The sequence below is a fragment of the Columba livia genome, chromosome W (genome assembly GCF_036013475.1).
Source record: "Columba livia isolate bColLiv1 breed racing homer chromosome W, bColLiv1.pat.W.v2, whole genome shotgun sequence".
Classification (NCBI taxonomy): domain Eukaryota; kingdom Metazoa; phylum Chordata; class Aves; order Columbiformes; family Columbidae; genus Columba; species Columba livia.
Window position 1 is genome coordinate 23,620,686 of NC_088641.1, and position 18,388 is coordinate 23,639,073.

At 41.4% G+C, this 18,388-nt stretch overlaps 1 protein-coding gene across 21 annotated transcripts in view; it reads left to right on the forward strand.

Annotated features, from left to right (window-relative positions):
* The window catches only part of LOC135577195 (ubiquitin-associated protein 2-like), a 145,186-nt gene that overhangs the window by 22,868 nt on the left and 103,930 nt on the right, over positions 1-18,388 (forward strand). For 15 of the 21 annotated variants that reach the window (XR_010468765.1, XR_010468764.1, XR_010468763.1 and 12 more), the window contains exons 2-3: positions 13,269-13,408; positions 17,149-17,226. Coding sequence is in view for 18 of the 21 variants with exons in the window: in XM_065045061.1 (XP_064901133.1) it covers positions 13,313-13,408; positions 17,149-17,226 (174 nt within the window). In the remaining 3 variants the exon portion in view is untranslated. Of the gene's footprint in view, positions 1-13,268; positions 13,409-15,536; positions 16,284-17,148; positions 17,227-18,388 lie in introns of all 21 variants that reach the window. The other 6 variants (XM_065045075.1, XM_065045064.1, XM_065045065.1 and 3 more) reach the window with 1 other exon arrangement.

Consider the following 18,388-nt stretch of genomic DNA (forward strand, 5'->3'; position numbering starts at 1 on the left):
CTGCCAGGCACCGAGGTCAGGCTGACAGGCCTGTAGTTGCCAGGGTCAGCTCTGCAGCCCTTTTTGTGGACTGGGGTAACATTGGCCAATTTCCAATCATATGGGACCTCCCCAGTGAGCCAGGACTGTTGTAAGATGATGGAGAGCGGCTTGGCAAGTTCTTCTGCTAGCTTCCTCATCACCCTAGGATGGATCCCATCTGGTCCCATAGACTTGTGAGGATCCAGATGGCTCAGTAAATCACCAACTATTTCCTCCTGGAATACAAGGGGCCTATTTGGCTTCCTATCTTTGTCAACCATCTCCAGAGATGATTGTAAAAACTGAGGCAAAGTAGGTATTAAGTACCTCAGCTTTCTCCTCATCTTTGTTAACTATATTTCCTTCAGAGTCCAACAGAGAATGGAGGTTTTCCTTGCCCCTCCTTTTGTTATTAACATATTTGAAGAAGGACTTTTTATTATCCCTGACAGAATTGGCCAAATTAACTTCAAATTGCACTTTTGTTTCCCTGATCTTTTTTCTGCATGATCTAGCTATTTCCATAAATTCTTCATAAGTAGCCAGCCCTTTTTTCCACAGTCGGTAAACTCTCTTTTTCTTTCTGATTTCCTTCAGAATCTCCCTGTTTAGCCAAGCCGGTTGTCTTCCCCGCCGGCTAGCCTTTCGGCACACTGGTATAGCCTGTTCCTGTGCACTCAAAACCTCCTGCTTGAAGCATGTCCAACCCTCCTGGGCGCCCTTGTTTTTAAGCATTGTTTCCCAGGGTATGCTCTGAACTAGACTTCTGAATAGGCAAAAGTCTGCCCTCCGGAAGTCCAGCGTAGAGGTTTTGTTAATGGTTCTCCCTGCATCTCTGAGTATTGAAAATTCTATTATTTCATGGTCGCTATGCCCCAGGCGGCCTCCAACCACTACATCTCCCACCAGCCCTTCTCTGTTTGTAAACAGTAGGTCTAGCGGGGTCTTGCCCCTGGTGGGCTCATTTACCAGCTGATGAAGGAAATTGTCCTCTATACACTCTAGGAACTTCCTAGACTGCCTCTTCTGTGCAGTATTGAGCTCCCAGCAGATATCTGGCAGGTTAAAGTCACCCACAAGAACAAGGGCTGTCGATTTTGAGACATCTGCCAGCTGCTTGTAGAATAATTCATCTCCTTCATCGTCCTGGTTGGGTGGTCTATAACAGACACCCATGAGGATGTCAGCCTTGTTGGACTTCCCCCTGATTCTGGTCCACAGGCACTCAACCTTGTCACTGCTGACCTCAAGTTTAACTGACCTAATACACCACTTAGACACACAAAGTTTATGGGACCAGAAGGAATACATCCAAGGATATTGAGGGAGCTGACAGAGATGATCACTTCAGCACTTTCAATTATCTGTCAGCTGTCCTGGATAAGTGGGGAGGTCCCAGCTGACTGGAAGTTGGCAAAAGTAACAACCTTCTACTAGAAGGGTTGGAAGGAGATTCCAGGTAATTGCAGGCCTGTCAGTCTGACCTTGATGCCAAGGAAGGTCATGGAACAGATCATCCTGAGTGCCATAGAATTATTTCAGTTGGAAGGGACCCTCAGGATCATTGAGTCCAACTATAACCTATCCCAACTCTACCACTAAACCATGTCCCTAAGAACCTCGTGTAAATGCCTTTAAAACAGCTCCAGGGGTGGTGACTCCACCACTTCCCTGGGCAGCTTGTTCCAATGCCTGACAACCCTTTCCGTGAAGAATTTTTTTCGAATATCCAATCTGAATGTTCCTTGGTGCAATTTGAGGCCATTTCCTCTTGTCTTATCACTTGCTACTTGGAAGAAGAGACCAACACCCTCCATGCTATACATCTATACAAAGATGTATAGATGAGGTTCTCAGGAACATGGTTTAGTGCTAGATTTAGGTTATGGTTGGACTGAGTGATCTTGAGAGTCTCTTCCAACCAAAATGATTCTACGATTTTTTGTTTTTTAACTCTGTATACCGAGTCAGTTGATGGTTCAGGACAGTATGCAATGTGGTCAGTGATAGTAAAAAAGAAAATGTATTCCTTCGGTAGCTTTTAGAGAGAGTTCACATAATAAAATCCTTTTTTATGACAGAGGGGAAGAAACCAGGTCCTTCCATCAGTGATTACAGGAACATGTATTTAATTTTTCCTTCAGGTCTTAGAATATCAGGCCAGGCCAGAGCTTTTCTTAAAATATTTCTCAGCAGAGAAACATACTTCATAAGTGAACATGCTGTTGCCCCTTTTTCACAGGATCCCCATCATCGCTGCTTTTCAAAGAGAATTCCTGTTTTCTATATATTATATTTCTATTTGGAGCAGTGCAGCCTCTTTTTTTTTTTTTTTTTTTTTTTTTTTTTGTTTAGTTCATGGCAACAACTCTGGTCTGGTCTGTGTGGTGGTCTAGTAAGATCCTTTAGTTCTGATAGTTCTGAGGGTGGTGCTTAGATAGAAAATAATGTAGTTAGGCTAACTGGGTCTCTGTTAATTGAAGTTTCATTAGTCAGGGGTAAGTACTGGCAACTAAGTGCTTCTTGTAGATTCTTGCAAACATGTGGCATATAATTAGTTAGGACAGGGAGCAGGACTTTTTGCATGTGGAAATACAGTCAGTTGCTATCTGAAATGGTGATGTTCTTGCAGAAAGGCAGCGAAATATGAGAATAATGACTTCGTAGATATTAATGTTTGAAACATGTTGCTGGGGAGTAATTTAGGGTTCTGCTTACTGCAGAGCAATGTTTAGATTTCTTAAAGAGAAGCGCAACTTAAAAGAGTTCGGGGGCGGTTTTACTCTATTATTTAGTGCATGGGGGAAATATGCCAAGCCAAATGCTGCTTACCTTCTCTCCAGGAGCCTGTACCCCTTCACAAAGTGAACTTTGAGGCGTAACTGTATGTAGAGCAGACTTTCAGGAGACAAAATTTTTAGGAAAAACAAATTAATGGATTAGGATAGCAGGAGGGCTGGCTCAAGCTGGGTACCTGCACAGAGGTCCAACCGAGCACAGAAAACTACAAACTTTTATATCTTTATAGGCCATTCACACCATGATTAAGTCCAATAGCAATATTTCACTTTGGGATCTTCTTGCTTCTTATTGCATCTTTTTGTCTGATTCCATGTGGGCTTTTGTTTTGTTCAGCTCTAGACATTGTTTATTGTCCATAACCTTGCAGGTACTGTTTTGTCTAAAAACATCCTTTCTTCTTAGCGAAATGCAAAATAGGTCTTATCTTGCAAATGTTCAGTGTAGTTTGTAGTTGCTTTTGGTAAATATGAGCAGAACTTTACAGCTTAAAATTTTAGCAAATCCAGCTTACCAAGTAACATAAAGCAACCTTATATCTAAATAATTCATTACACTTAGTATGCATCTACTTAAGCTAAATGGCTAATATTGAACTTAAATTGGGCTCATCCACTGACCTGTGAGTAGTAAAACCATTGCCATACGGCTCACTTATTTAGCAGGGAGAGCTCAAAGTGGGCTCATCCAGGTTGTTGTATTTACAGAATGAAGTGGTTGACCCATAGTCAAATTGCATACAGTAGGAGAAGTATGCATGGGATTCCCTGCGCCCATAAGTTACCAGCATTCAGTGTGCCGTTCTGCTTCCTTGTGGGTCTCCTGGAAGGAGTTCTTGGCCTGGCTACGTCTCAGGCCCTTCCCTCCTCTGCAGCCTGGACCAAACTGCTGCTGGTTTGGTTGGGGGGGGGTGGGGTGGGGTGTCGAGTGCATCTGCCACAAAACACAAGATCAAGTTATCTGAATCTTCCAGGACATTCGCTGCCTTTTGACTTTCTAGAATCAATCAGGAATGTTGTCTTCTGACAGCAGCAGAGCTGGGTGGGTTTTGCTAACCAGGTTTTTAGCAGTCTGAAGATTGCCTTGGTTGTGTGAAAGATACAAACCTAGGTTGAAGTTGGTTAGGCTTCTCTGATTTTAGTGCAATTGTCTTTTTTGTTTGTTTTTAATACCAGTGAAAGTTGAATTTGGGGAAATTTAGATTCCTCCTTCAGAAGTTTCTCTAGGAATAAGGGCACTTGTTGCCTCTGAATTTTGAATATTTATAAAAAAATCATGAGGTCATGTCCACTGGATGTTTTTTGGGTGTTGGCAGATTTTGATTAAAGCTAGGATAATTACTAGTATATACTAAAATATAAAACATGTCTGTTAGGTAGAGACATTGGGATAATAGCAAAGATAGATAGTGTGAGATTAGAAGATATATTTTTTTTTTTAAATAACGTTAATGATATTACTTAACTTTCATGATTGAAACTTCCTTTACTAGTGGAAAACATGCACTGTTCAGTCCCCCTTCCACATCATGCTTTTGAGAGGGGCTCTGAATACGTGACCAGCCTAACTCCAGTCTTTTGAAGATCAGCACTTTTTTCCTCTTCCAAAACAGTGCTGTCTTTTATTTCTAAGAACCTATTTGTATATTTCTTTGTTTTCCTTTATATGACATCTGCTTGGAAATACTAATCCTTGAAATGAACCTTTTTTTTTTTTTTTGGTGGTGGTAATGAGATTTATTGATTTCTGGTAGATTGAGGTGTGTTCTTAGCCAATTATAGATTGATTTGCCAGAATAATAATTTAAACTAACAACTCAGTGGGTTTTAAGAAAGGTGGGTAAGAGTGTCCCGTTCTACCAGATGAGAATAGGGATGAGTTAACTCTCAACATGACACATGCCCTGTCTCACCAGGTGAGATCAGGTGTGAGTTAACTCTGGGTATTTCTGTGCAGTAATGCGAAGTGAAAGACAGACAGTCACTCCAGAGGTCCAATTCAATTATAAATTTACTAAAAGCACTTGGTGGAATACAAATTACAGCGATTAGTAGCTTGGCAAAAGTATGTTATAATATCACAAAACTTAACAATACATTGACAGCAAAAACCCCTCTAAAAACAGTGGGTTGGCAACAATTAGTAACTGATGCGAAACTTAACAAGACTTTAGCAGCAGAATTTACAATGATAGCAAAGAAGAGAGAGAAGAAAATATGAGGTAGATATGATAGACTAAGATATCGGAGAGAGAGAGAGAAAGATATCACAGCTCCACAGGTGATCGGTCCCGCGATATCCTCTGGAGGGGGATGGACTTTGGTCACGCTGTGCAGCATATACATGCCACACTTCATGTCACGCCCAAGGTCATTTTATAACCCAGTTCATTTACATGCAGGTGGTTCATCTCCTCCCTCTGTTTGTTCTTCATGCTAATTAGGAAGACTCTTCTGGAAATGGGTCTGGGGTCTTCAAACGAGGGGAAAGTTTGCAGTACTGACCAGAAGTGAGTTGTTTTGCCCGTCAGGGGTAGCTGTTAGTTCGTGTTTTTTTCTGGTAACTGGTTGTCTGACAGATGGCTAATTTCTATCATCCCAATTAGGCCATGAGGCCTTCACAGCAACAGTTAATTGCCCTTATCTTACAAGGTGTCTGCCTTCACAGCTATCTATCTTTTCTGCCCAAAGTATCAATCACAAAACCTTGGGAAAGAAAAGACAAGGTGTCTGCCTCCACAGTCATAAAAAGTAGATGTTTAAGGCATAAAATCATTCTTTGTTCTAGTTGAGATGGGGGGAGTACTTCAAGGTTGTCACAAAGAGTATTCACTTGTTTATTCAGTATGCTTTGCTAACACTATTGGAAGTGTACATGTGAGTTTATATGTTTGTACTGGTACTCTGGCCACTCCCAGCAATCCTCCTTTCTTGGTAAAATATGAGAGTGTACAGATAGTACAATTTCTCTCTTCTGTGGTGTTCTGTCAGTGATGCAGGCCTACTCCTAGCTATCAATGCTCTTCCTGTTTACTGTAGAAGACTCTAAGATGAGACAAGAATCCTCCCAGGATCTATAAGCTCAGGTTCAGTATTGTTGGCTTGGGGCAATACAGACACTGAGTAAACAGCGCTGTTCCTGAGGAATATCTGACTTGCAAACTCTTTTCCCCTTTCAAGCAGCAATAAAGGTGGTGAGGTTCTTTAGAGGGGAATGCATTCCATCTATGCAGACATGTTTGTTTTCCTCCACTATTTTTTCCTCATGCTCATGTCCCACTACTGCTGTAGCAGTAAAATCTAGGCTCGTTGTACATGTACAGTAGTTATACTATCAGGAGGCTGTGTCCTGCAGCCTTTTCTCAGCCCTGTCATTGTGACAAATCCTTGACTGAGTAGCTTTTTCATTAGAGTATAAAAAAGCAATCACACTTTTAAGGTGTTCACAGAGATTTCTGCACAGTGTTCTGGATCATAGCTCATTGTCCACAGAGTCAAGGAAATAACTTTCTTGAGACTGCTTCAGGAAAAGAATTTAAAATGCAAATGTTTTATTCAGCTGATAAAAGCAAATATTTAACTTCAGAAGGATTCTCAAAAGTCAGATGGTATTGCAGTCTGTGGTCTGTCTCTGGAAGTTCAGCAATAAATTTACTGTGTCTTGCAGGGCTTGCCACCCTGTCAAGTAAATTTGTATTCTGTATATCTCTAGCTTTTCTAACTTCTTTGAGTCTAAAAGGACTAGATTTCTTGCTGAAGGAAAACTGAACAAAAGATCAAAGAAAGCATTATGATAGCTTTAAAAACCTGCTTTTTGTGTTGGTGGGCATTCAGTTACTTTTTGATTCTTTGCCTTCCTCTTTTCCTTCTAAAATCCAAAGCAAAGCCCCAACTAAATGTGTTGAATAAGACTTACGGTATAGAGACTTTGGGAGGGCATGGGATTTGGTCTCTTCAGGAAAGTTGGGTGTTGAGATACCAATACTTAGGTACCACTTTTGGAAACTAGAATAATTGTTGCCATTACATCACCAGTCTGGTGATGGCTTATTATACAGTACTATATCTGCTGTTGTGTAGGTCCTTGGGCTAAACTTACTGTACAAACAGAAACACTAAAACAAATAAAACCTTGAGATTTGGGATTATTTTCCTCTTAAATGCCTCTGCTTTCCATTTTTAAGTCCAGTTATTTGCTTTTATGAGGAAGTACTGAAATTTGAGTTCCTTAGCTCTTGACAAGCTAAACATACTTGGAATGAGCAATTTTCTTAACTACTGATCAGTAGAAGTAAAGACAACCTTCCTGTGGAGGTACTAGATTACATCATTACATCTTTACACAGCAGTTTTGGGAAGTCCAGTCTCTTTCTTTCATGCTTTCCCTCCTTTTCTGCTAGTGCTCTGAGGGTCTGTTTTGTTGAACATGTATCTATTTCTTCAAAATAAAGCTATTTTGGCTGCATACTAGAGTTGCAATGTGTCTACAAGGTCAAATATTAACTGCTGATGAGGGGCTCTTGTACTGAGCTAGACCCTGACATGGAAACTGAAACATCTGCTTGTCTGCATATTTTTTTTTATCTTTATTAAACAGATTTAAATTAAGAGTTGTCTTCCATTCTCAAATCTTTCCTCATTTGATCTGCAGTTAAAATTAAGTTCATCAGATTGTGATATCCTACTCATTCCTATGACAACAGCCTGCCAAATAGACTTTAATATGAAGAACTGAGGAGAATAAGAAGCTGCTTTGTGAGCGACTAAATGTTCTTATTCAACCCCATCTTAGTAATTACTAATGCCCAAATAATAATCAAGTAATACACTTAATGCCCAAAATTGTAATCGCTATGCTAATTTGAAGGTAGTGGGTAACTGCCTCCCTTCTGCCTGTTGTTTCAATACTCTTAAGGAGTAGGTGTGAAGGCTCAGCCCAGCTTGGTGAAGATATGCCGGTGCTAGGGAGGTGGGATGTTTCCCTGGTTAGTGCACTGTTGGCAGTAGAGCAGGGCTGATCAGCTGCTCCTCCTGCATGCTAGGGCTGGGCTGGTTGCTGTGTCTGGACACTGCTTGTAGATAGTGGGAACCAACTAAGGGGGAATAAAATAGCTTTATTTTTAAAGCTCCCTTTATATCAAACTGCCACTTGTGCTTTTAAGAAGACTAGATTGTGTCTGAAATGGATTGTAATGTGTCTGTGTTGGCTTGATGTGGAATGTCAAACAGAAGGTGTGTTTCCACACTTGTCTGAAGCAAGTGCAAGTCCATACTGCTGCCAGGAAGAAGCTCTCGCTTTTGCTGATTTTCTGTTTTGGATCTGTTGCCAAATTGTGCTGCTCATGGGCTGCACGATTAGCAAGATGAGGATCTTTAAAGATCTCATTATACTTTTTAGGTTGTTTGGCTCTGTTCCCACCAGCAGGCTCATCTTGCAGTGCCACTTCATCCCGGGAGTGTTGCAAATGCTTGTGTGCTTGCTTTTTTCCTTAAAGTATCCTTTCATCCTAACAGACAAACATTACTTAAACAGCTGTGACACAGAGGCACTGTAAAATATATGTTAGGAGAGGGGGGAAAAAAGACACAGTCCTCCTCAGGAACCATAGGTTGCCTGGCTATCAGAAGTGTAGGCTATAGTTCAGTGTCTGTTTTATAAACAAATAGAAAACTCTTTGTTTTAATGTATGTGTGCTGTCATCATGTCCAAAACATGGATCGCAATATTTTCAGTAACTTGGGTGAAATTGGAGAAAATAGTATTGAAATGTATGTCAGAATTTCTAGGTGCCAGAATCTGTAACCATGATATTAATTCAGAAATGGTAAACAAATTGAGACCTAATGGAGTTATAATTTCTCAGCATATCTTAAATGAAGGTGGGCTAATTCCAGACAATCATATTTGAAACTATTAGCTTGTATTTCAGAGAGGTTAGTGCTCTCTGGCATGTTCTCTGTTAAACATTTTTTCTTCATTGCTTATTGTGCTAGATTCAAATTTTGATGATCTGACCAATGCTTACAAAAAAAAAAAAAATACCAAAAAAACAACCACAACACAATAGAAAACCACAACAACAAACCCCAAGGACATTATTTATGTAAATAAACTTAAGTTAGTTTTCAGATGTTGGCAGTCTGGTCAGCAAGGCTTATAAAGCAGATTTTAACACAAAGAGCAAAAGTAATTTCTACTGTAAACTCAAATGAGTTGTGTTTAAAACATCAGTGGATACCCATGACCAGGTACTCAGTGATAAGTGTTGAACCCTGCCATTCAAAACATCTCCACATCAACTTAATATTTTGCTTGCCATAGAACATGCTGTCACAAGCTTGAATAACCTTGGCTCTGACTATATCTGGCTTTTAGGGTGTCAAGCACAGTGCTCTGAAGGCCTGTGTGTTTTGGGGCTTAGAACACAACAAAGTTAAACTACTTTAAGAGGCTGAGAGATTTGCTTTGGTAAATATATTCATAAAGCTGGAGAAACAGAGTGTTCCAGTTCAGCATGTACTAAAGTCAGTTCTTGGTAAAGGCAGGACTTATCTTGTTATATATAGAATCATATAATTGTTTTGGTTGGAAAAGACCTTTAAGATCATCGAGTCCAACCGTTAACCTAGCACTGTCAAGTCCACCTCTAAACCATGTCCCTAAGAACCTAATAATAGAATCATTTTGGTTGGAGGAGACCCTTAAGATCATCTGGTCCAACCATAACCTAACTCTGGCACTAAACCATGTCTCTAAGAACCTCATGTACATGTCTTTTAAACATCTCCAGGGATGGTAACTCAACTGCTTCCCTGGGCAGCCTGTTCCAATGCCTGACAACCCTTACAATGAAGAGGTTTTTCCTAATATCCAATCTAAACCTCTCCTGGTACAACTTGAGGCCATTTCCTCTCATCCTATCACTTGTTACTTGGGAAGAGACTGATTCCCTCCATGCTACAACCTCCTTTTCAGGTAGTTGTAGACAGTGATACAGTCTCCCCTCAGCCTCCTTTCCTCCAGGCTAAACAGCCCCAGTTACCTCAGCTGCTTCTCATCAGACTTGTTCTCCAGACTATTCACCAGCTTCGTTGCCCTTCTTTGAACTTGCTCTGGTACCTCAAAGTGTTTTTTGTAGTGAGGGGCTTGGTGAGAACCCTTGGATGGTCATAAATTCTCCTTTTATTCTTGAGTTCCAGCCAAAGCTCCCTGTTCAGCCAGGTTGGTCTTCTTCCATATGGGCTCATCTTCTAGTACACAGGGACACTCTGCTTCTTTTGACTCTAAGATTTCCTTCTTGAAGAATATCCAGCCTTCCTGGACTCCTTTGTCCTTCAGGACTGCCTCCCAAGGGACTCTGCCATCCAGCCTCCTAATCAGGTCAAAGTCTGCCCTTCAGACATCCCAAGTAGCAGTTCTGCTGATCCCCCTCCTTACTTCTCCAAGAATAGAAAACTCAATCATTTCATGATCACTATGCCCAAGGCAACCGCCAACCAACATGTGACCCATGAGTCCTTCTCTGTTCACAAATAACAAGTGGGGCTCCTTCCCCAGTTGGCTCACTAACCAGCTGTGTCAGGAAGTTGTCTTCCATGCACTGCAGGAGCCTCCTAGACTGCTTCCTCTCTGCTGTGTTGTATTTCCAGCAGACATCTGGTAAGTTGAAGCTCCTCACAAGAATAAGGGCTAATAATCGTGAGACTTCTCCCAGCTGCCTGCAGAATATTTCATGTCTCTTCATCCTGGTTGGGTGGTCTGTAACAGACTCCCACCAGGATATCTGCCTTGTTGCCCTCCACCTTGATTCTCACCCATAGACATTCAACCCTATCATCACTCTCCTCAAGTTCTAGACAATCAAAACCCTCCTAACATGCAGGGCTACCCCACCTCCTCTCCTTCCTTGCCTATCCTTTCTGAAGAGTTTATAGCCATCCATTGCAGCACTCCAGTTGTGCGAGTCATCCCAGCATGTTTCCATGATGGCAACTACATCATAGTTTTTCTACTTCACAATGGCTTCCAGCTCTTCCTGTTTGTTGCCCATGCTGCATGCATTGGTATAGACACACTTCACCTGGGCCACTGATCCTGCCACCTTTTTGGGGTGAGAAGCCCTAATTCCTATCTGACCATTGTCAGGCGCTTCTCTGGTTTCTGACTCATTATTCACCCTAGCGTCTTTGCCGCTGCACAGCTCTCCATCCCTTACCTCCACTGAGATAGCAGACTGAAGTACCTTGCTTGCACTGCATCCCCCAAATGTTGGTGTGCCACCCCCAGGCTTATCTCTAATGAGCCTGATTTTCTCCCCTTCCCCCTTCAAATCTCATTTAAAGCTCTTTCAATGAGCCCTGCTGATTCCTGCCCAAGGATCCTTTTTCCCCTTTCAGACAGGTGCATCCCATTTGTCACCAGCAGGCCAGATGTCATGTAAACTGAGCCATGATCAAAAAGCCAAAATTCTGCTGGTGACACCAGTCTCGCAGCCAGGGTCTCCCTGTATCTTCTCTCATCATTGCCTGCAACTGGAAGGATAGAGGAGAACACTACTTGTGCTCCTGATCCCTTAACCAGTCAACCCAAGGCTCTGACGTCCCTCTTGATTGCCCTTGAGCTTCCTGTTGAAACTTCATAGCTGCCTACTTGAAAAAGCAATAATAGATTATAATCACAGAACTATAGAATCGTCTCAGTTGGAAGAGACCCTCAGGATCATAGAGTCCAACCATAACCTAACCTAACTCTACCACTAAACCATGTCCCTAAGAACCTCGTCTAAACGCCTTTTAAACACCTCCAGGGATGGTGACTCCACTGCTTCCCTGGGCAGCCTGTTCCAATGCTTGACAACCTTTTCCGTGAAGAAGTTTTTCCTAATATCCAATCTAAACCTCACCTGGTGCAACTTGAGGCCATTTCCTCTTGTCCTATCACTTGCTACTTGGGAGAAGAGACCAACACCCTCCATGCTCCAACCTCCTTTCAGGTAGTTGCAGAAAGTGATAAGGTCTCCCTTCAGCCTCCTTTTCTCCAGGCTAAACAGCCCCAGTTCCCTCAGCTGCTCCTCATCAGACTTGTGCTCCAGGCCCCTCACCAGTTTCATTGCCCTCTCTGAACTCTCTCTAGCATCTCAGTGTCTTTCTTATGATGAGGGACCCAAAACTGAACACAGGACTGAAGGTGGGGCCTCACCAGTGCTGAGTACAAGGGCACAATCACTTCTCAAATCCTGCTGGGCACACTATTTCTGATACAAACCAGGATGCTGGTGGCCTTTTTGGCCACACTGCTGGGTCATATTCAGCCAGCTGTAAATCAACACCCCCAGATCCTTTTCTGTCAGGCAGCTTTCCAGCCACTCTTCCCCAAGCCTGTAGCATTGCCTGGGCTTGTTATGACCCAAGTGAAGGACCCAGCACTTGGCCTTGTTAAACCTCATACAGTTGGCCTCAGCCCAGTGATCCAGCCTCATACCTGTTGTGTGAGGGAACTTGGAAGGTCAGGTAGTCACAGCAGAGATCCACCTGCTGCACCAGGCAGGAACGTGTTGTTGTTGCACCCTATCCCTTAAGTCACCACATTTGGCCATGCAGAGAGAGGATAGGGAGTCCTTGTCATGTGTCCTGTCTACCTGCTGGGCCTGCCTCAGGGAAGGTAGGCTGTGACTCCAGTGGTCTATCTCCCTCTTGTGCTCCTTGATACTCCTCAACCTACTCACTTCTTCCAGGAGCTCTGTCACTAAGCAGAGGAGTTCCTCTCCCTGGGCACACCTCTCACAGCTGTGCTCGCTGCTGCCATCCAGTATTGGTTTAAGAGCAAGGCACACCCTGCAGCCTGACATTTGGGTGGCAGCATCTTCCCACCGGATCTGTCTGCGCAGCTGTGTCGGTCATGGTTGGTGCTGAGCTTACAGAGACCCTGCCCATGGCCTGTTCATGGAAATATGCTTTCTCCCAAGACTTTATTGAATGTTATAATTAGCTGTGGTGGTTTAACCCCAGCTGAAAACTAAGCACCACACAGTGTCTTAGTGTTCTGAGTGGGTATGGCAGTAGTTAAATTCCAGGCATCAAAACAAAACAGTAGGTATTACAGAAATTTAAGAAGTGATACAGCTTGAATTTCAGCAGGGTAGCAGATAGGAAAGTCTATATGCTAAATAACTGGGAAAAGCTGTGCGATTTAGATGTCGTCTGGTCGTCTGGAAGCACAGATCTAGGCAGATCCCAGTCAGCTGACAAAAATGCTTTTTTTTTCATTTCATTTTCCCCTTTATTGGGAAGACTGCGATAAATGCATTAATAGTGTATTAAAGCTGTTTTCTCAGGAGTCTCTGTATAGAGTTTGTAGTAAAGGCAGGAGGAATTCAAGCTACTGCGTTTGTATATTATGTGGGTCTTGAACCAGTACCCTGCTTTAACTTGTGCTTTTTTTTTTTTCAGATTTTCTATTTTGTACATACATTGTTTTGTATATACTGTGTGCGATGACTTCGGTGGGTAGTGAACGTACCCGGGGTACTCGGAACAAAACGCAAATTTCAACCACGCAGCCAACACAACCACAGAAACACATAGTACAGGTATGTGCTACCATATAATCATCTTTGAGTTGAAACTGAGCGTTTCTTCCCTAATTCAGTAAAAACTGAGAAAAGACTGGGGAAAGTCACAGTTTATTTTAGAAGAGTATGTTTGATATCTCGCTTTAATTGCTCAGTAAGTTGTTCCTGTATTCTTGTCTCTAAAGGAGCTTTGTGTTCTTCAGCAACATTTCCTATTAGCGAGGAATTCTGTGCCTATACCTGTGTCAAGATTTCTGTCCTGTGTCCTCAGATCTCAGCTCTTCTATATGTCAGGCTCATCATGCTAGATTTCTGGTCAATAGAGGAATTTGGGTGCATGGGAGAAGCTTCCTTTAGATGCATGCTGCGTTCTACAGCATGATTCAACGTATCTGCAAGTCACAAAATCCTAAACTTCTTGTGCTGTGTCTTCACAAAGTGAAATGAAGATGGTTGTCCATCAGCAGACTAAAATTATTTTGAATATCTGTGAGATTGAAATTAAGCTCTTAACCAATTGATTCTCTGCAGCAGAGTAGTTAAGTTGTGTGCTTGTCTGGATTGCAGAGTGCAAAATGTCTCTGCTCCTGGCAACTCATTATTCTCTTGTCAGGTACTTCTCAAAATTGGACTCAGTTCAAGAATTGCTTCAGTTCTCTGCTGGCAGAGAGTGCATCAATCTAGAGGTGTTCCCATGGGAAATTGTCTTATTGTTTTTTAGACTCATCTTTAACGTGGAGGGGCTCCTGTTCTGCTTTGTACAGTATTAATTATGTGAGCTCAAGCCCTTTTCATCTCCTTGCGTTACAGTGCTTTGTATAGTGGTGATTCATACTAATGTGTGGATTTAGAAAGTGACTTTTAACAGATGAAATTGAATATCTCTTATAACAAGTAAGGCTGCAGGAATCTAGTGAGCAGATTGACAGAAGTGGTGGTTTCCTCTTTTTTGACATTTGCAAGACAGCAGTACTCTGCCTGAAGCAAGTCTAGTGAAGAGCTGCAAAGATAGCTGAGAGGCTGGAGTGCGGGATGAATGAGTGGTGGCTGAGGGAACTAGATTTTTTCAGCCCTAAAAAGGCAAGGCAAGGTCATATCTTCTATTCGGATACCATGTGAAAGGGTATAGAAAAGGTGAAGCCAGACTTTTCTCAGAGAGACAATGGCACAAGTTGGAACACTGGAAATTCAGTGGAAAAGATGGCTATTTAATATACAGCAATGATGTTTCAGTGCACCATATTTTTTTTATTGTTTAGATATCAGATGGACCTTCCTCCTTAGTCAAGCTTTACAGATCAACAAAAATGTGTGGGATTTTACTGTTCAGTTACCACTGATTCATTTTTTCTGAAGATAGAATAATGTTGGCTTTTCCAAATGGAGATTTCATTGTCATATTATCACATTGATCATCATTTAAGTTATTTAAGAAATTACATTGCAATTCTTTTGCATTGCTTCTGGATAATAAACATGCCATTTTATTGTAAGATCTGGACCTATTGACATCACTTCATTTTGTGTTTTGCACGCTTCTGTTTTCTGGTAGTTTGAAGTTGTGAAAAATTTCCTTCACTCTGTTGTGCTGCAAAGATAATATATCTTGTAAGGTTGAGTTAAGTTTTAGCTGTCTTAAGATGCTACTATTTTCTTAGTTGCAATTAAAACTTAATTATACTCTTTCATAGGATACTACAATGTTACTTAGTACAATGGTGCCTTAAAAATAAAGAAGAACCAATTGCTGGGGGGGAAAAAAAAAAAAAAACAACACTAACTTTTTGTGACAATGTTTTGATGTTTTGTGTATAATAAACACATCTTGTGGGCTTTTGTTGTTTTTTTCTTATGAAATTTCAATTCCATCTGGGTGTAATCCACTGGCATAAATATTAGTGATATTGCACCTACTTGTGTTTTTGAGTTCTCTCCTTACACAGGAAAACTGAAGATACTGTCACACATCACACATTCGATATTGTTATAAAGTTGGTATATTTTTGTCTTTTAACGTGGACTTGAAAAGAAAGTTGGTTTACGGAAAAAATGAATCTTAATGGTTTCCTGTTTCTGGTCAAATATGCCGTCATGTCTCTACAGAAATTTTATTGTCTGAATGTTTTTAATCTGGATATCTTTAAAGGAAATCTCACTAGCTTAAAAGTTGCAGTGGACCTGAGGAAGCTGAAGTCAGAGCGAGAAGATGGATCAACAGAGCTTAAATCCTGAAACCAGCAGACCTTTTGTTTTTGCTCTCTGCTGAGCTCTCAGCAGACGCCAAGAGCGAGCTCCTTCGCGCAGAGCACCACACTGGCCAGGAGGCTTTTGTGGAGGGTGGCACCAGGGCTGGTGCAGGGAATTCCAGAGCAGGCTCTCCTCTTTGTTATTGACTGAATTATGAAGCTGTCAGCATGACACTTTGAAAATGTGAAGTAGTGCAGAGTACTTAACTCCGTTACAAACACTAATTGTCTTGGAACTTTGCCTCTGAGTGCAGCAAATGTTGCTTCCCTCAAGGAATTGGGACAGCTGCAGTAACTTCTCAGCAAATAAGCAGCTGGTGGTGTACAGTGGAGTAATTTTTAGACTCTTCTTAGTATTTACACTTGGCGACCGCCTCTAGAACTTGTATTTGTGGTAAGCTCCAAAGGCGAAGCAGTTTGAGGCTGATTAAGTCTTAACTTGTGAGGCACAGAATTTCATGTGGGAATCCCGGTCAAGTGAGACTGCGAAAGGTGGGATTCAACCAGCTTCCCAGGAAGAATCCTTTCCGTCAAGAATTTCAGTGGATGAAGTGGTCTCCTTCTCAATGAAGAAGTCTTCTGCAGCATATCAACTCGCATTTCGGGTCCTGGCTCTCTTCAGTATCAGCCTTCTCTAGCATGAGACGGTAACCTCTTCTGTTTGAGCAGAAATCAAATTAGGTCCAGGATCATGTAGCATACAGTTATCTTTGGTGTTTTTATGGGAGTGCAGTTCAAGGAGACTGCAAATGCCACACTATGAAGAGCAGCCTGTATGATGAGACATTAGTGTTCTTGAGTTGCGTTCTCTCTGGGGCAGCCATAGCCTATTTGGATTTATGGCACTTTACTGCATACATCCATTTTAGTCTTTCAGCTTTTGGAGAAGTTGCCAGCATGGATTTGTTGTCCAGAAACATTACAGAAGCACCAAACATTTCATCAATAGCAAGGTCCTTTAACAGTTTTCAGAGACCAGTATTTACTTATAAAGAAAATAAGTCCAACTTTTCATGGGCAAAATCTTGAGGCATGGCTCAGTCTCTTTTTAAGTGCTCATAAAACTACAGAGTCAGGTTGTTGTTGGGAGAGTTGTGGAAGGTGATGTGAGCAGGAATCATCAGAGATGTGGTTAATTTAGAAATACCATTGCCAGTTTCTTATGATAAAACTCTAACTCTGGAGTGGTAGGTAGCAAATAAAAGTAATAATATCAAAGTGTAGGCTTCTGTGGTAAATTCTGTTTTATTATATGGTTGTCTCGTCTATGTGGTGACCTTTAACTGTGGTTCAAACACTTAAGAACATGTTGAAATTGCTTCTGTCCCAGCTAAATTTTAACTATAAAATGGGCATAGAGGGGATGTTAATCCCTTCCCCATAGCACCTCTGTGCTTGTTGTGTACATTCTTTTTGAGAATCTGGAGAAAAAAATATAGTGACACTAGGAGATATTTTTAAAAAATATATTGTTACCTTTTGTTTACTTTATTGGATGTTTACATTTTTCAGGCAACAGCAGAACAGATTCGCCTTGCTCAGATGATCTACGATAAGAACGATGCAGATTTTGAAGATGAAGTGAAACAAGTATGTTTCTTATGGTAGAGTTTTATGCCCTGCAATAAGGTGCTCCAAAGCCGGCTTACATTTTGGAGCTAGAGCGTCTGTTTCTGATTTAGATGAAACCTTTTTCAGAAGGACATGAGTTTAACTAGGAAAAGGTGCTCTTATTTTACTGTAAAGTCTGTTTTCAAGAAATTGTGTGGTAATATAGCTCTGGCTGTATAGTTACCACAGTGTATTTTCCTTTGTAGACAAGCCGTTAAGCCAGAACTCATCTGTGCTGATGTCTCTTCCAGATTTTATCTCTTCAGTATGGTCCTGATGCTTAATGATGGTCCACATGTACATGCACATGGGAAAAATATGTCACTTGTGTAAACTGAGTTTGCTAATATCTTGGCTGTTTTTCAGGAAAAGTAAAAATCTAATCATAGCTTTGTCAAGGTTTGATTTCAGGGTGACAATAAACCGTGGCAGATGTTTAATTAACCCCCTCTTCCCCCCAGCCCCCCCTTTTACCCCCCTCCCCACTAAATATAGACGATTGGAAGGGAAAGGAGGACAGAGAGAAGAGAGTTGGAAAATATTAAAAATGTTTCACTAATGCTACTAATAAAATAGAGAATATAATACAAAATATATAAAACCAATCTTGAATTGCCTGGCAAAGATCAGCACTGCTCCAGCAGCAGCAGAGCCTGCACCCAGAAGTCCTGGATTGGACTCTGCAGCCAACTGGAGCTGGATTCAGTCTGTCACTAGGCCTCAGTTCGCAGGGATGACTCACAAGATCCTCTCCTAATGTCAGCCATAGGGAGAAGGGACGAGATCCTCGTGATCTCCCAGTTTTATATGATGTATCACATGAATGGGATGGAATACTTAGTTTGGTCAGTTTCAGTCACCTGTTCAGTTCACTGCTTGCCCCTCTCGCAGGATGTGAATCCTTATCAGTGACCTTGCATTCCATTGCTATGTCTACCAAAACATGTATCTAACTTTCAGAAAAGTGCAGTTAGTAAGAAGTTTTTAGCTGACAGGAAAATTCACTAAATGAGAAACTTGTTTTTAACAAAACCAGGACAAGCTTAAAGGTGAATTTAAGTGTTATTTAAAAAAAATAATCTGACTTCCCAGATTTGTGTATGCATTAAAATGATAGAATTACACTGTGAAAAAGAAATCT